This window comes from Bufo bufo, chromosome 7, assembly GCF_905171765.1.
Source record: "Bufo bufo chromosome 7, aBufBuf1.1, whole genome shotgun sequence".
Taxonomy (NCBI): domain Eukaryota; kingdom Metazoa; phylum Chordata; class Amphibia; order Anura; family Bufonidae; genus Bufo; species Bufo bufo.
The window spans coordinates 225,674,924-225,693,775 of NC_053395.1; the positions used below are offsets into that span (position 1 = coordinate 225,674,924).

At 51.4% G+C, this 18,852-nt stretch overlaps 1 protein-coding gene across 1 annotated transcript in view; it reads left to right on the forward strand.

Annotated features, from left to right (window-relative positions):
- The first annotated feature begins 2,226 nt into the window (after positions 1 to 2,226).
- Positions 2,227 to 18,852, forward strand: part of MAP3K2 (mitogen-activated protein kinase kinase kinase 2) — a 36,173-nt gene continuing 19,547 nt past the window's right edge. The window contains exons 1-4 of the mRNA XM_040441382.1: positions 2,227 to 2,602; positions 11,094 to 11,165; positions 16,119 to 16,237; positions 16,541 to 16,581. Coding sequence (XP_040297316.1) covers positions 11,162 to 11,165; positions 16,119 to 16,237; positions 16,541 to 16,581 — 164 coding nt within the window. The 5' untranslated portion in view covers positions 2,227 to 2,602; positions 11,094 to 11,161. The remainder of the gene's footprint in view (positions 2,603 to 11,093; positions 11,166 to 16,118; positions 16,238 to 16,540; positions 16,582 to 18,852) is intronic.

The following is an 18,852-nucleotide window of genomic DNA, read 5'->3' on the forward strand; positions in this document are numbered from 1 at the left end:
GGCGTGGGCATGTATAGCTGCCAATGGGACTGGTTCTCTTGTATTTATTGATGATGTGACTGCTGACAAAAGCAGCAGGATGAATTCTGAAGTGTTTCGGGCAATATTATCTGCTCATATTCAGCCAAATGCTTCAGAACTCATTGGACGGTGCTTCACAGTGCAGATGGACAATGACCCAAAGCATACTGCAAAAGCAACCAAAGAGTTTTTTAAGGGAAAGAAGTGGAATGTTATGCAATGGCCGAGTCAATCCCCGGACCTGAATCCGATTGAGCTGCATTTCACTTGCTGAAGACAAAACTGAAGGGAAAATGCCCCAAGAACAAGCAGGAACTGAAGACAGTTGCAGTAGAGGCCTGGCAGAGCGTCACCAGGGATGAAACCCAGCGTCTGGTGATGTCTATGCGTTCCAGACTTCAGGCTGTAATTGACTGCAAAGGATTTGCAACCAAGTATTAAAAAGTGAAAGTTTGATTTATGATTATTATTCTGTCCCATTACTTTTGGTCTCTTAACAAGTGGGAGGCACATATGCAAACTGTTGTAATTCCTGCTCCGTTCACCTGATTTGGATGTAAATCCCCTCAGATTACAGCTGACAGTCTGCAGGTAAAGCACATCTTGTTCGCTTCATTTCAAATCCATTGTGGTGGTGTATAGAGCCAAAAATGTTACAATTGTGTCGATGTCCCAATATTTATGGACCTGACTGTAGATGCAAATCGGTGATGAAGAGACATTTAAAAGAAATCTGCAGGTCTGACACAGAGAGGTAAATAAAAATAGCTTATGAGAAATTGCCTGAATACAGGTAGGTCATAGAGAAAGACAAAATCGTGCTTTCTGGAGTAATTTAGCGAATAATCAGAAAATGGGGAAAAAAGAACAATGTAGCAGAAAGCAGCTGAGCACAAGTGGTTGTACACGGTTATATGGTTGTACTCCTGGAATGCTATGAGTCCATAGAGATGGTTGTAAGGTGTGTGGTGCCTGTAGGAATGAGGTCATGGAAGCCTATATGGGGTGTGAGGTGCCTATGGCTGGAGCGCATATGTGGGGTAATGGTGAATATTAAAGAAATATGGTGAGAAGGTGGGGAAGCAGTACATAGATATCTGGTTATACTGCCGTGGTAATGGTGGTGGGAGTCAGGCCATAGAGTCGGTGATGGGGGGGCGCATCTATGGAAAAATCGCCAATATCAGAATGGTAAGGTGTCTTCATCACCGATTTGCATCGATATGCCTCAGATTCTTATCTTATGTTTTACACTTTCAGCGATCTATTGATAAAGGTCTCATATGACCGAAACGTCTGTAACATCGCAACTCTCAGTATGATTCACGGCGCAACATTATTTTCCTTGAAACTGAGCAATTAACGCCCCCGACTGGGGCAGTATCTTGTCATTTTACCAGCAGAATCATTTACTTGCTTATTATTGCAAATGTTGCTGGCACCTACTTCACAGTCTGAAGTGTATGATTCACAATAAACCCACTTGGCATATCGAAACTCTCAAGAGTGTGCGTGGTTTTCTCTACAAATATACCTGGGCTCAGCCGTATACCACAGCACCTCGCCCTACCACCAGGAGTGCAAGTTCCTCCCCCCTACGGTATATAAATGGTTTTGTGCGCCATTTTTAACCATCTTCTGTATTGTTGCTTTTTATTTGTGTGAAACGCCATTTATTTTCAACGAAAAAGAGAAAAATGTTGTGACTTGTTTGCTCGGGGGAACGTCTGCACAGCCCGGACCTTGGAAAGCCGCGGGGCTGATTTATAATACTGTTGTTAAGGAAAACTGTGTCACCCATAGCAACCAATCACTGAGCAGCTTTCATTTTTTATCATGAGGTTGAAAAATGAAAGCTGCTCTGTGATTGGTTGCTATGGGTGAACGTTTATCTTACGTTTTAAAAAATATGCTTCAGTGTTGCCCATAGCAACCAATCAGATTCCATCTCTCTCAAGGAAGTTGGAAAATGAAAGCATCTGATTGTTAATCAGTTACAGTGAACACTTGTCTTTCCATATAAATCCATTTGACCTCCTCAGGCTGTCAGTCTCTCGGCGCCATGTTGCAGTATTTTAGGGTTTGTCTTTATTTTGCTGCGTCTGTAAATTCTCAGACGCCTGTCAATCAAGCGGAGAACCCGCCCCTGTGTGAGTGATTTAACCACGCCCCTCGGTGAGATGTCAGGTAGAATCGGCCCTCAACGCCACGAAGAAAGCTAAGCCCGCCCCCGTGACGTCACGTGTCTGGACGCTTTGGGTTCTGGACGCTTGTTCCGCTCTGCAGTCGTCCCCGGTTTACTTTGCGATATTCGGGATCCGCAGCTGAACCGCGGAGCGCAGGCCTGACACCGGCTCCGGAGTGCAGGCTGTTCTCGCAGGACTGTTGTTGCTGTCGAGTCCGAATGGCCGCCATTTTGTGACAGGGCCGCTGGAGAGCTACGGAGCCACGGACTCATGTGACTGGTCCCCGGTCTGAGAGAAGAGCTGCCCCCGGGCCTGTGTTCCCCCGGCCCCCGGGTGGAGCGGGCTGGGGGGCGGGAGAGTTGGGGCAGTGAAAAGCCCGGCCTGTCAGTCTTCAAGTGAGTGTCCCCCCTACCCATCATGGTTCCGTCCAGTCTCCTCAGTTCTCTGCACCCCCTTACTCCGCTTCCTAGTGGTTCTGTCCACCTTGCTATCGCCCCATCTCTAGCACCCAATCTCCGTCTGCTGCAGGATGATGGAGAGCGTAGTCTCTAAATGTGTGCAGAATAGTTATCATGGGGACGTGACCTCCAGAAATACAAGAGGGGGAGACACAAAATCTTACAGGAACCCCCCATTAGTGACCCTGCTCTCCCCTCTCCTCCCCCTGTCGCCCCACTAGTGACCCTGCTCCTCCTCCTGTCACCCCACTAGTGACCCTGCTCCTCCTCCTGTCACCCCACTAGTGACCCTGCTCCTCCTCCTGTCGCCCCACTAGTGACCCTGCTCCTCCTCCTGTCGCCCCACTAGTGACCCTGCTCCTCCTCCTGTCGCCCCACTAGTGACCCTGCTCCTCCTCCTGTCGCCCCACTAGTGACCCTGCTCCTCCTCCTGTCGCCCCACTAGTGACCCTGCTCCTCCTCCTGTCGCCCCACTAGTGACCCTGCTCCCCCCTCCTTCTGTTGCCCCACTAGTGACCCTGCTCCCCCCCTCCTTCTGTTGCCCCACTAGTGACCCTGCTCCCCCCTCCTTCTGTTGCCCCACTAGTGACCCTGCTCCCCCCTCCTCCTGTCGCCCCACTAGTGACCCTGCTCCCCCCTCCTTCTGTTGCCCCACTAGTGACCCTGCTCCCCCCTCCTCCTGTCGCCCCACTAGTGACCCTGCTCCCCCCTCCTCCTGTCGCCCCACTAGTGACCCTGCTCTCCCCTCTCCTCCTCCTGTCGCCCCACTAGTGACCCTGCTCTCCCTCTCCTCCTCCTGTCGCCCCACTAGTGACCCTGCTCTCCCCTCTCCTCCTCCTGTCGCCACACTAGTGACCCTGCTCTCCCCTCTCCTCCTCCTGTCGCCCCACTAGTGACCCTGCTCCCCCCTCCTCCTGTCGCCCCATTAGTGACCCTGCTCCCCCCTCCTCCTGTCGCCCCATTAGTGACCCTGCTCCCCCCTCCTCCTGTCGCCCCACTAGTGACCCTGCTCCCCCCTCCTCCTGTCGCCCCACTAGTGACCCTGCTCCCCCCTCCTCCTGTCGCCCCACTAGTGACCCTGCTCCCCCCTCCTCCTGTCGCCCCACTAGTGACCCTGCTCCCCCCTCCTCCTGTCGCCCCACTAGTGACCCTGCTCCCCCCTCCTCCTGTCGCCCCACTAGTGACCCTGCTCCCCCCTCCTCCTGTCGCCCCACTAGTGACCCTGCTCCCCCCTCCTCCTGTCGCCCCACTAGTGACCCTGCTCCCCCCTCCTCCTGTCGCCCCACTAGTGACCCTGCTCCCCCCTCCTCCTGTCGCCCCACTAGTGACCCTGCTCCCCCCTCCTCCTGTCGCCCCACTAGTGACCCTGCTCCCCCCTCCTCCTGTCGCCCCACTAGTGACCCTGCTCCCCCCTCCTCCTGTCGCCCCACTAGTGACCCTGCTCCCCCCTCCTCCTGTCGCCCCACTAGTGACCCTGCTCCCCCCTCCTCCTGTCGCCCCACTAGTGACCCTGCTCCCCCCTCCTCCTGTCGCCCCACTAGTGACCCTGCTCCCCCCTCCTCCTGTCGCCCCACTAGTGACCCTGCTCCCCCCTCCTCCTGTCGCCCCACTAGTGACCCTGCTCCCCCCTCCTCCTGTCGCCCCACTAGTGACCCTGCTCCCCCCTCCTCCTGTCGCCCCACTAGTGACCCTGCTCCCCCCTCCTCCTGTCGCCCCACTAGTGACCCTGCTCCCCCCTCCTCCTGTCGCCCCACTAGTGACCCTGCTCCCCCCTCCTCCTGTCGCCCCACTAGTGACCCTGCTCCCCCCTCCTCCTGTCGCCCCACTAGTGACCCTGCTCCCCCCTCCTCCTGTCGCCCCACTAGTGACCCTGCTCCCCCCTCCTCCTGTCGCCCCACTAGTGACCCTGCTCCCCCCTCCTCCTGTCGCCCCACTAGTGACCCTGCTCCCCCCTCCTCCTGTCGCCCCACTAGTGACCCTGCTCCCCCCTCCTCCTGTCGCCCCACTAGTGACCCTGCTCCCCCCTCCTCCTGTCGCCCCACTAGTGACCCTGCTCCCCCCTCCTCCTGTCGCCCCACTAGTGACCCTGCTCCCCCCTCCTCCTGTCGCCCCACTAGTGACCCTGCTCCCCCCTCCTCCTGTCGCCCCACTAGTGACCCTGCTCCCCCCTCCTCCTGTCGCCCCACTAGTGACCCTGCTCCCCCCTCCTCCTGTCGCCCCACTAGTGACCCTGCTCCCCCCTCCTCCTGTCGCCCCACTAGTGACCCTGCTCCCCCCTCCTCCTGTCGCCCCACTAGTGACCCTGCTCCCCCCTCCTCCTGTCGCCCCACTAGTGACCCTGCTCCCCCCTCCTCCTGTCGCCCCACTAGTGACCCTGCTCCCCCCTCCTCCTGTCGCCCCACTAGTGACCCTGCTCTCCCCTCTCCTCCTCCTGTCGCCCCACTAGTGACCCTGCTCTCCCCTCTCCTCCTCCTGTCGCCCCACTAGTGACCCTGCTCTCCCTCTCCTCCTCCTCCTGTCGCCCCACTAGTGACCCTGCTCCCCCCTCCTCCTGTCGCCCCACTAGTGACCCTGCTCCCCCCTCCTCCTGTCGCCCCACTAGTGACCCTGCTCTCCCCTCTCCTCCTCCTGTCGCCCCACTAGTGACCCTGCTCTCCCCTCTCCTCCTCCTGTCGCCCCACTAGTGACCCTGCTCTCCCTCTCCTCCTCCTCCTGTCGCCCCACTAGTGACCCTGCTCTCCCTCTCCTCCTCCTGTCGCCCCACTAGTGACCCTGCTCTCCCTCTCCTCCTCTTGTCGCCCCACTAGTGACCCTGCTCTCCCTCTCCTCCTCTTGTCGCCCCACTAGTGACCCTGCTCTCCCTCTCCTCCTCTTGTCGCCCCACTAGTGACCCTGCTCTCCCCTCTCCTCCTCCTGTCGCCCCACTAGTGACCCTGCTCTCCCCTCTCCTCCTGTCGCCCCACTAGTGACCCTGCTCTCCTCCTCCTGTCGCCCCACTAGTGACCCTGCTCTCCCCTCTCCTCCTCCTGTCGCCCCACTAGTGACCCTGCTCTCCCCTCTCCTCCTCCTGTCGCCCCACTAGTGACCCTGCTCTCCCCTCTCCTCCTCCTGTCGCCCCACTAGTGACCCTGCTCTCCCCTCTCCTCCTCCTGTCGCCCCACTAGTGACTCTGCTCTCCCCTCTTTTCCTCCTCCTCTTGTCGCCCCACTAGTGACCCTGCTCTCCCCTCTCCCCTCTCCTCCTCCTCCTCTTGTCGCCCCACTAGTGACCCTGCTCTCCCTCTCCTCCTCTTGTCGCCCCACTAGTGACCCTGCTCTCCCTCTCCTCCTCCTCCTCTTGTCGCCCCACTAGTGACCCTGCTCTCCCCTCTTTTCCTCCTCCTCTTGTCGCCCCACTAGTGACCCTGCTCTCCCCTCTCCTCCTCTTGTCGCCCCACTAGTGACCCTGCTCTCACCTCTCCCCTCTCCTCCTGTCGCCCCACTAGTGACTCTGCTCTCCCCTCTTTTCCTCCTCCTCCTGTTGCCCCACTAGTGACCCTGCTCTCACCTCTCCCCTCTCCTCCTGTCGCCCCACTAGTGACTCTGCTCTCCCCTCTTTTCCTCCTCCTCCTGTCGCCCCACTAGTGACTCTGCTCTCCCCTCTTTTCCTCCTCCTTCTGTCGCCCCACTAGTGACTCTGCTCTCCCCTCTTTTCCTCCTCCTCTTGTCGCCCCACTAGTGACCCTGCTCTCCCCTCTTTTCCTCCTCCTCTTGTCGCCCCACTAGTGACCCTGCTCTCCCCTCTCCTCCTCTTGTCGCCCCACTAGTGACCCTGCTCTCCTCCTCCTGTCGCCCCACTAGTGACCCTGCTCTCCCCTCTCCTCCTCCTGTCGCCCCACTAGTGACCCTGCTCTCCCCTCTCCTCCTCCTGTCGCCCCACTAGTGACCCTGCTCTCCCCTCTCCTCCTCCTGTCGCCCCACTAGTGACCCTGCTCTCCCCTCTCCTCCTCCTGTCGCCCCACTAGTGACTCTGCTCTCCCCTCTTTTCCTCCTCCTCTTGTCGCCCCACTAGTGACCCTGCTCTCCCCTCTCCCCTCTCCTCCTCCTCCTCCTCTTGTCGCCCCACTAGTGACCCTGCTCTCCCTCTCCTCCTCTTGTCGCCCCACTAGTGACCCTGCTCTCCCTCTCCTCCTCCTCCTCTTGTCGCCCCACTAGTGACCCTGCTCTCCCCTCTTTTCCTCCTCCTCTTGTCGCCCCACTAGTGACCCTGCTCTCCCCTCTCCTCCTCTTGTCGCCCCACTAGTGACCCTGCTCTCACCTCTCCCCTCTCCTCCTGTCGCCCCACTAGTGACTCTGCTCTCCCCTCTTTTCCTCCTCCTCCTGTTGCCCCACTAGTGACCCTGCTCTCACCTCTCCCCTCTCCTCCTGTCGCCCCACTAGTGACTCTGCTCTCCCCTCTTTTCCTCCTCCTCCTGTCGCCCCACTAGTGACTCTGCTCTCCCCTCTTTTCCTCCTCCTTCTGTCGCCCCACTAGTGACTCTGCTCTCCCCTCTTTTCCTCCTCCTCTTGTCGCCCCACTAGTGACCCTGCTCTCCCCTCTTTTCCTCCTCCTCTTGTCGCCCCACTAGTGACCCTGCTCTCCCCTCTCCTCCTCTTGTCGCCCCACTAGTGACCCTGCTCTCCCCTCTCCTCCTCCTCCTGTCGCCCCACTAGTGACCCTCCTCTTATCTACAGTCCTAGGAGTAATTGTGCATCCCTTGCCTCCTGTGTAACTAGGCACAGTAGCTTCTCAGGAGCTTGGAAAAGCTGGGTGATGTCTGGCTAGATTGGAGGTGTAAGTTGAAGCTCCTGGGCCCCAGTGCATAATGTGTAATGGGGTCCCCACCTACCTTGTGCCATTTATAATACTGGTGGTCGCAATAACTCCTGTACAAGCGTCATAGACGCGTGTTTAGGCCATTTTACTCCATGGAATAAGTCTACGGCGTACCAATACACCCAGCAAGCCTTCCTATTAACTATTTGAGTTACTGTAACTTTCGTTTTCCTCATCGGCTAAAAATTATTCTCAAAAATTGTCAGAGGAGTATTTTTACTCTTCCAGAAAAAATGTCGCGCGGCCTCTGACTGGTGGTGTAATACGAGGCCCCTCAGGTAGCAGAGCGAGTGGGGATGTCTGTCTATGATGTACATGAGCCGGAAAAGCTGGGTGCTTCTAGTCCTCCACCTCTGAGAGGACGACCATTAGTCGCAGCAGCGGAGTGATGGCAGATTGTGATGTCACTTTCTGTCTGTTCATTGTCCTCTTGCGTATCGTAGAGATGATCAGACTGCGTGCTGGAGTGAATGCCCTCCCGGCAGAGCCTCTGGATGATCGGATGCTGGACTAAAGGACTTGTCTGCTTATTGTACGGCAGATGTCCTGCTGCGGTGACTGTGATGAAATGTCCCAAGTCAGCGCGCCACTTCCCTTTTCTCTGGGCCTCACGCAGGTTGTGATGCATTGTGTGGACGGCGCTGCAGCTTGTGTCGGTGCTCCTCGGCGGTTGATTTTTCCACCACGGTCTAGTTGCCCGTTCTCATTAGGTTGGTGGAATTAGGGATTGGACACATTGGATTTAGTTACCTGATTCTTAGTAACTGCCAGAGGTTTGTCTGCAGCTTTCTCGCCTCTTCCCGTTCACTACATGCATGCTCGGTGGTGCATGCATAGATACGGGAGGTTTGGGAGAAGTCGCTGTCAGCCGTACCCCCCCACAGTTATGCCCAGCCTTGGGGTCCATTCACACGTCCGCAAGTGTTTTGTGGTCCGCACATGGCCGGCACTATAATAAAAATGCCTTTTCTTGTCCGTGGCTGCGGATAAGAATAGGACATGTTCTATTTTTTTTGCGGGGCCGCGGACCGGAAGTGCGGACAGTACACTGTGTGCTGTCCGCATCTTTTGTGGACCCGTTGAAAATTAATGGGTCCGCACCCGTTCCGCAAAATTGCGGAACGGATGTGGAGCCATTTTGTGGACGTGTTAATGGACCCTAACAGATGGCTTATCACTTCCTGATCAGTGGGGGTCCGACTGCTGGACCCCGACTGATCCTGGAAATGCCGGGGACGGTGCTGCAGTTCTTCATAGTGTTTCCCTGCACATTGAGGCCTCGGCCCAGGTTCAGCTCCCTGAGATTGCACTGCACGCGTCAGACCGTTACAGCATGTCCTTGCAATGTCCTCCCCTGAGCTGATAGTTTGCTACAATGTACGAGTCTGTTAGAGGATCCTCTGCACTGGATACAATTGTAACAACCATGCTGCGGTATTTTCTCCGTCCAAAAACCGTACAGTGACTGAACTGAAGACATCCTGATGCATCCTGATGCGGATCGCTCTCCATTCAGAATGCATGGGGATAAAACTGATCAGTTCTTTTCCGGTATTGAGCCCCTAGGACGAAACTCTATGCCTGAAAAGCAAAACGCCAGTGTGAAAGTAGCCTTAGACTGAGTTCACATCAGCGTTCAGCCGTTATAGGTGCAGAAGAATGGAAAGGACGGATTCAGCACATAACGGAGCCCACGTGCGTTAGGTTTCTGCTCAGAGGAAGATTTTTGAAGCGGAGACGAGTCCTGCATGAACTACTTTTTGTCTCTGCTTCAAAAATCTTCCTCTGAGCCGAAGCCTGACGGACCCTATTATAGTCTATGGGGCCCATAGTCTCTGTTCGGCACAATTATGTGCCGAATCCGTCCTTTCTGTTCTCTGCTCCTATAACGGCTGAACGCTGATGTGAACTCAGTCTTAGGCTGGGTTCAGACCTGAGCGTTCGGGATGTCGCGCTCTGTATGCGCGATTCTACGGGCGTCTGACATACGCGGCTCCGGAACAAGCGAACGCCTATTGTCGCGCGTTCCCGCTAAGTCTATGTACGGGAACGCGCGACAAGACGCCCCAAAGAAGCTCAAGAACTTTTTTGAGCGTCGGGCGTTTTACAGCGCGATCGTACGCGCTGTAAAACGCTCAGGTGAGAACCCTTCCCATAGGGAAACATTGGTTCTTGCCTGTTGAGCGTTTTACAGCGCGTAGGAACGCGCTGTAAAACGCTCAGGTCTGAACCCAGCCTTAAAGGGTGTTTATTAATGGCAGGAGAACATCTTGCGAAATGGTCCCATCAATGGATACTTACCCGATGGTCCTGCAGCGGCTCGTTGGTGGGTAGCGGCTAATAATGGGTCATGCATAACCTCATGGTGCCAGCTGCCGAGTATTCCAGCGTGTCTAAGGGTCTAAGGGCTCATCCACAAATGGCATGGACGGCAGAGCGGTTTCCCAAGGAGCTATAATGGGATACAGATCGGCCATAGTTTTTCTGTGGATTTTAGCGGCGAATTATGCTCGGAAATCCACTTGGAAAGTCCGCCATGCTCCCACACAAGGTTGAAACCCTGCAGATTTGAGTGCGACAAATCCACAGAGGAGGATTTTGAATGGAGACGTGGTCGCCTGTGCACGCGTCCACTCCAGCGCTCTGCTCTTTCTGTCAGCCACATAGACGTGAATGGAGGAACGAGGGGCTCCGGACACCTTTTCTAGTGGACGGTGCCCCAGCAATCAAACATTTGCTGCCTATCCTGTAGACCAGGGATCGCAAACCTCCGGCTGTTCTGAAAAGTGCAACTCGCTGAATTCTCCTTTCGCTTCTGTGGGAGCCGAGTAAGTTTGCATGCTGGGAGTTGTAGTTTCACAGCAGCTCGAGTGCTGAAGGTTGCTGATCCCTGCTGTAGACAGATGATAAATGAAATTTACATGGGAAAACCCCTTTTATCTGCACCCACTATGGAAGGCCATCCAGTCTACCAGATATACCTGTATGCATGGTGTGAACGTCCAGTATTCCGGAACGTCCGATAATCTGGAGTTACAGTGACAGGCTGAATGTGACATCATGGATGTTGCAGGTGTCAGAGGTCTTTTGGGGGGGGTTGACCATGCTGCATCATTACACCAGGTGCCCGCTGCAGAGTATCGCATTATACGCCCCTGTTCTGTTCTCGGTAACCTTTCTGGGAACACTGCTCCCGGGGGGAGGACATTAATTTGAATGTTCCTTGTTTTTAGTGTTTAGTCTATGCTGTCTGCACGTAATGTTCTGCAGCATCTTATTTTTATACTTCAGAGCTAGAAACTTGTCCCCCTCTCCAGTCTGGGAAAATACACTGTATGGTTTTTGGGTAGGATCCTCGGTCCGTCTGCTGCTCCTGAATTTCCAGCCGGACTGGTTTGCAGGTTTTATGCTTCTTCTGGTCCTGCTTGTCTTGGACCGCACACCCCCTCGTGTTGAAGGATGCGGGGCGTCTGCTGGGGCAGGCGGCAGGGTGCTCACCTCATGCACTATCATTCTGGGCTCGTGTGGGTCCTGGATTCACTTTCTTATAGTCGTCTTATACGTGTTGTTGCAGGAGAGAGACCGGACCTGCACATGGGACGCTTCTCTCCCTGAGTCTACTGCTGGGACCTGGCTGCCATCATGGGTAAGTTGCATCTGATGCTGTATTATGTAATTGTATAATGAAAAGTCCTGACACTGTCCAGAAGTACTTTGGGGAATTTATTAAACTTGGGCTACTTTCACACTAGTGTTTTTCTTTTCCGGCATAGAGTTCCGTCCTAGGGGCTCAATACCGGAAAAGAACTGATCCGTTTTATCCCCATGCATTCTTAATGGAGAGTTATCTGTTCGGGATGCATCAGTATGTATTCAGTTCAGTCTTTTTGACTGATCAGGCAAAAGATAAAACCGCAGCATGCTACGGTTTTATCTCCGACCAAAAAACACCTGCCTGAATGACGGATCCAGCATTTTTTTTCCATAGGAATGTATTAGTGCCGGATCCGTCCTTTAGGTCTGCGCAGGACTAAAAAAAGGTTAAAAATAAATAAATGCCAGATCCGTTTTTCCGGATGACACCGGAAAGACGGATATGGAATTTCAATGCATTTTTCTGACTGATCAGGCATTTTTCAGACTGCTCAGGATCCTGATCAGTCTTAGGCTACTTTCACACTGGCGTTTCTGGGTCCGCTTGCGAGATCCGTTTCAGGACTCTCACAAACGGCCCAAAACGGATCAGTTTTGCCCTAATGCATTCTGAATGGATAAGGATCCGTTCAGAATGCACCAGTTTGCCTCCGTTCAGCCTCCATTCAGCTCTGGAGGCTGCCTGCAGTGTTTTGATGTCCGCCTGACTATGCGGAGCCAAACGGATCCGTCCTGACTTACAATGTAAGTTAATGGGGACGGGTCCGTTTTCACTGACACAATATGGTGCAATTGAAAACGGATCCGCCTTCCATTGACTTTCAATGTAAGTCAAAATGGATCCGTTTGCATTATCATGAACAAAAACGAAATAAAATAAATTAATGGTAATGCAAACGGATCCGTTCTGAACGGATACAAGCGTTTGCATTATAAGTGCGGATCCGTCTGTGCAGATACCGGACGGATCCGCACCTAACGCAGGTGTGAAAGTAGCCTAACAAATGCCATCAGTTGGCATACGTTTTGCCGGATCACTCTGCCGCAAGTGTGAAAGTAGCCTTAGAAACCAATTTTCTGACTTGGAAAAGTCACAAATTGCAGGTACTGTTTTGCTCCAAAATTTGCGGCCCAACATATCTCCCCCAGCTCCTCGCTGTCATAGACTTCAGTTTCTGGCGCACAGACCTCCCTAAGACAAACTAAAATTATTAAGAGGCCTGTGGCTATTCATACTTCTGGCACATTGTACGCTAATGTATTTCTTCATATTATAATATTTTTATCTTTTTGCTTTTTTCCTGACTTAACCCTTTTTTTTGGCAAGATCTACATAATACACATCAAAACAATCACTCTTAAAGAAAAAAAAAAAGCCACAAACCCACCTAATGTAGGAGAAGGAGAAAGGTGAGGGGGGAATCAAGATTAGAAAAAATGTCACCCTAGAATACAGAGACATAGTGAAAAAATAAAATGCGTATTTCTTTATGACGATTGGCTGTAGTTTTAATAAATTCCCTGTTTTGTGTTTCTGTTCTTGCTGTCAGTGAATGGGGATGTTCTTGTTGAGAGGCTGAGAACCTGTACAGAGCTCGTACATCTGCCAGATGATTTTTTGCCGCAACTGTATCCAGTCTAGACAATCCTCTTTGAGCTAAAACAGCCTGGAGTCCAGTCTGTTACAATGTATCGGTGCAGGTTACATGAGTCTATCGGGGTGAGGGAGAGGCTGGTGCAGATGGCTCAGAGGATAGTCTGCTCGGGCTACATGTGTCGCAGAATAGCAACAGGAAGGGGTTTACTTATAGGAGGATTAAACTTCATTTCTATAAAACCGCAAACATCCTTTAGGATTTTGAGACTAATGGCTGCACTGAGAACTGATCTCATATTAAACAAGTCCAGTTCAAATTGGAGCTGTGGTTCCCAGACAGGACTGGTCCCAGCCTAAATGTAACAAGATTTATTGGTAAATCTCTTAACTGGCATCAGTCAGTGACCACAATATTACTGTTTACATAAAGCATTAATCACCATAATTACATTACTTATCCTGTATCATACTCCAGAGCTGCACTCACTATTCTGCCGGTGCAGTCACTGTGTACATACATTACATTACTTATCCAGTACTGATCCTGAGTTACATCCTGTATTATACTCCAGAGCTGCACTCACTATTCTGCTGGTGCAGTCACTGTGTACATACATTACTTATCCTGTACTGATCCTGAGTTACATCCTGTATTATACTCCAGAGCTGCACTCACTATTCTGCTGGTGCAGTCACTGTGTACATACATTACATTACTTATCCAGTACTGATCCTGAGTTACATCCTGTATTATACTCCAGAGCTGCACTCACTATTCTGCTGGTGGAGTCACTGTGTACATACATTACTTATCCTGTACTGATCCTGTGTTACATCCTGTATTATACTCCAGAGCTGCACTCACTATTCTGCTGGTGCAGTCACTGTGTACATACATTACATTACTTATCCAGTACTGATCCTGAGTTACATCCTGTATTATACTCCAGAGCTGCACTCACTATTCTGCTGGTGGAGTCACTGTGTACATACATTACTTATCCTGTACTGATCCTGTGTTACATCCTGTATTATACTCCAGAGCTGCACTCACTATTCTGCTGGTGCAGTCACTGTGTACATACATTACATTACTTATCCAGTACTGATCCTGAGTTACATCCTGTATTATACTCCAGAGCTGCACTCACTATTCTGCTGGTGGAGTCACTGTGTACATACATTACTTATCCTGTACTGATCCTGAGTTACATCCTGTATTATACTCCAGAGCTGCACTCACTATTCTGCTGGTGCAGTCACTGTGTACATACATTACTTATCCTGTAATGATCCTGAGTTACATCCTGTATTATACTCCAGAGCTGCACTCACTATTCTGCTGGTGCAGTCACTGTGTACATACATTACTTATCCTGTACTGATCCTGAGTTACATTCTGTATTATACTCCAGAGCTGCACTCACTATTCTGCTGTTAGTCACTGTGGGTGAGGGTTGGATGCCTTTAGCTGGCTCTGTGATGTGCTCTGTGCAGTGTGAGGATTGAGTCTTTCAGCAGTGATAACCTCCTCTCCACAGTTGCTGCTGCAGCTGCTGTAGCACCTCTTACTTGTGGTTATGTCTTCCTGTGATACATAATGGTCTCGGTCTCCTCCGCAGTCCGGGCTTTGGAGGACGCTATTGTTTGTGTAGAATAAATAAGCCTCAGGGAGGATTGCAGTGTACAAACACATGATGTCATGTCTGCCCCGAGCATTGTATTCAGGGAATCCCCGGTGGTAGGAATAGCGGCGCTCACCTCTCCGATGGCTTCACCATCCGGGTAGTGTGCCCCTTATATACTCTGTATTTATAGTCCTCACTAGTTTCAAGATCTCTGTTTGCTGTCAGTAAATTGGGATAAGGCAAGGGACACCCCCCTAGACTTGCTGAGAATGTCCTGTAGTTCTGTCCAGTCTAGGCAGCCGCACAGTCTCCTGTCCAGCAACCTTCAGCACTCCAGCTGCTGTAAAACTACTACTCTCAGCATGCACACTTGCTCAGCTATTCTTGTAACTCCCCCAGAAGTGAATGGAGGATTCTGGGAGTTGTAGTTTCAGAACAGCTGGAGTGCAGGAGGTTGCTGATCCCTGCTCTTAGGCCTCTTGCACACAAAGTATTTTTTGTCCGTTTTTGCGGTTTCCGTTTTGCGGCCCATATACGGAACCATTCCTTTCAATGGTTCCGCAAAAAAAAAGGAATGTACTCCGTATGCATTCCGTTTCCGTATATCCGTTCCGCAAAAAGATAGAACTTGTCCTATTATTGTCCGCAAATAACGTTCCGTCGCTCCATTCAAGTCAATGGGTCCGCAAAAGATACGGAATGCATACGGAACACATTCGTATGTTATCTGTTTTTTACGAATCCATGCCCACTTTGCCCATGTACATTACAGTAATGATTACAAATTTTATAATTGTTTGCGATCCGCAAAAAACGGATCACATACGGAGAAGTCTTTGCGGACCGCAGAATACAGAAAAAATACATATGGTCATGTGAAAAAGGCCTTAGAGTAACAGGATGGATACTACTGTAGCAAACCCTCCGCTGTGAGAATTTAGTTTAAGACTCCGCATGTGGAATGTTTCCTTGTAGTAGCGAAAAAACCTTGAAAAATGTTGAGAGATTGAAAAGCAAAGTATATTCCCGAAGCTTTCATTATGTGAGGATTGAGATTTATTTACATCAAACAGGAGTATCCCGGGCTGTTTAAATAGATGTTCCTACCTGGATACCCCAGGATATGCCATAAATATCCGGGGGGTATGTGTCCCACTTATCTCAAGAACGGGGATGCTCTGCTATTTTCAGGAGTCCCATAGCTTTGGATGGTGGCGAGAGAGGCTGTCGTGCGTGGCCTTGTTCTTCAGATACAAAACTGGTCCCAGCGGTGGGACCCCGCACCTATAGGACATTTCCTATAGATATGCCGTATGACCATAAGTGTCCAAATGGGATACACTTTTGAGGGTCTGTGACCAGCCCCATTCACGTCGCAGGTGGTCAGTGATCTGAAGATCCCAGAGATAGGACCTCTTTGTGCATGGCATATCCACATATCCTAGCGATAAGATGAGAATACTTCTGTAATAACGCCTTAGCCCTCAGTTGTGGATAAATTTGCAGCAGCGTTACGTCGGCGGATATTGGTAAGGCGTGTATAGTCCATGTATAAAGAAGCCATTGAGATGCGGAGCTGGGGGCCTCCATCTGTGTATAGATGTAGATCTGACCCTTTTACAGGCAGAATGGTGAAAGCCTCCCGCTGTTTAGTCGAGGGTTCTTCTGTGTGTGACCAGTGGCTATGGTTTACCAACAAGGCCATGTTGTCTCCCCACAGATGAGCAGCAGGCTCTGGACTCCATCATGCAGGATCTGGTCGTCCTTCACAAGGCCAGCAGACCGTCCCTGCCTCTGCATGAATCCAGCGCAACCAAAACCACCTCTCCCAAGAAGCAGGTAGGTGTCCATGTGCAGGATGAGACCTCCCTCTGGGGTCTCCAGTATCCCTAGGAGTAATAATGTCCTTATGTACAGCATAAAAAGGTTCTCTGACTCCTGAAAGACATTTTATGAACCTTCTTAAAGGGGTTGTCCCTTTATTACTCATCCGCATCGTAAAATGTGCATATAAACAGGAGCTACTTTAGATGTCGTTTTGCTGAACTTCCATTGTGTCTGATCCTCCAGTCACATCCAGAGCTGCATGCGTTGTTCTGCACCTCCCGTTCACCTCTGTTTCATTCTTTTATTGTTTTGCAGAATGATGTACGCGTTAAGTTTGAACATCGTGGAGAGAAGAGGTGAGACTGAATGCATTTCCTGCTGGAGCTGCCAAACGTGGGGGGATAATGTCTGTGAGCGTGCGGCTCGGCTGCCAGACAGAGCGGCTGTTTAGGAACAGGGTAGCAGCGGAGGACGGGGGAATAATCTTGTCACACAGATTGACTTGCAAGTTCTGAATGATTGGAGGAGAGTAGAGGCAGATGGCTGCAGCTCATGTACTAGAGATTTTAAAGGGAGGCTGTCAGCAGTTGTGGCCCCTAAACAGGTGACGGTAAGCAGTGTAAACACTCCTTTGGCGACAGTCCATGGAGGTTGCATGATCAAGGAATCAAAGTTTCACTCTCTACCCCAACACCACAGTCACCCTGGAGCTGGTCCCTTCGGGTCCCATCTGCTGACAGCTCTAGTGGTCTCTTGATTGGATACTAGGGCAGGGGAGTGTTCAGTGCAGAGAGCACAGGGCACCATAGATAAAGGGACCCTCTCCTGGACCAGGAGATTGAAGTTTGGATGCCTTGATCATGCATCATGAGGTATGTTTACACTGCTTTCCCCGTCACCTATATGAAGGTAAGATATTGCTGCAGTGATGAGATACTTGACTAACCCACCTGGCTGCTGTGGCCAGTCATTGGCTGCAGTTGTCACATGGAGTAGTCGGGGGATGTCATTGCTTGGGGCGGTGCAGGAACAGCAGGCCTTTGAGCAGATTAGAATATTTTTAATTTTTTTGGGGCATTTATATTGTTTCCCAGCCATCAGCTTATGTTTTAGGGGCTCAGAAAACCCCCTTACTACTTAATACTGTGTAGTTATTCTATTCTTACATATCAAAATAAACCTGGGGATACTTTGACTACTGCATTTGCACAATTACCCACATGTATATGGGGTAGGTAAAGTGATTCACTATGAGCTCTAGGAAGCATTGGCCGCCTCTGCCCAGGACCTCCGAAAGCCACATCAGCAAAGGGCTATTCCTATCAGAAGAGTCAGGGTTTGTACTTGACAAGCAGCCGTACACAAGGCCGAGATCACCGTGTGTGATGCCAAGCAGTGGCTGGAGTGGTGCAAAGCCTCAAACACTGGACACCGTGGAAATGTGGTCTGTCGGATACCCGGAGAACATTTTCTGTGACACATGGTCCTAATGAAGGAGAATCTTGATGCTCCTGCTGCAGTAACATCTAGAGGTTTGGGACTTTTCATCTTTGTGATCACAGTTTGGAGAAGATCCTTTATCATTTCAGAATATCATTACCCCGGGGTGCAAAATCCTACTTCGCATAGTCCTGACTCGGGCCCAATACAGAACGTCTATGATAAATCAGAAATAAACTGTGGGCTTGGACCTATTGCCCGCTGCTACCTGGCTCCTGGGACGCCGCCTGGCCACACTAATGCTCTGCTGGCTGAATGGTCAGAATTCCTGGCTGCCCTGCGCCAACCATCTAGTGGGGCTTCACATACTGGTAAAGGGAGGTTGCAGATGCAACGGGACGCCAACTTCATGGTTTTAGAATGACATGAAAACTATGGATGTGATGTTTTGGGGTTCACATACTTTTGACTAGACCTTTATTATGGCTTAAAATGTTCTTTCATGTTTTATAGCCGATAGACACTTAGTGTAAATCATACATTCCTTTTTTATTTTTCCCCCCCATCCCATGTTTTACATAAGGCTACTTTCACACTGGCGTTTTGGCTTTCTGTTTGTGAGATCCGTTCAGGGCTCAGCGGTCCAAAACGGATCAGTTTTGCCCTAATGCATTTTGACTAGAAAAGGATCCGCTCAGATGCATCAGTTTGGCTCCGCTCAGTCACCATTCCGCTCTGGAGGCCGCCTGCAGCGTTTTGTCTAACGAAACTGAGCCAAACTGATCCCTTTTCACTGACAATCTGGCACAATAGAAAACGGATCCGTCCTCCATTGACTTTCAATGGTGTTCAAGACTGATCCGTCTTGGCTATGTTAAAGATAATACAAACGGATCCGTTCTGAATGGATGCAGACGGTTGTATTATCTGAACGGATCCATCTGTGCAGATCCATGACTGATCCGCACCAAACGCGAGTGTGAGAGTAGCCTTAGTGAAGGTTCTCCTCTCCGGCGTCACGATTGTACCGCCGCTGATCCCTCACATTCCTCACTTGTTGGTATTCACTGCACTTATCAATTCTACCGCATGACTGTGAGCAAAGGTTGCCCCACATGGGCTGCAGCCGCCGCGCACCGTGTCCTTCAGGGCTATTGATCCAGGAGCCACAGGACAATAGGATTATT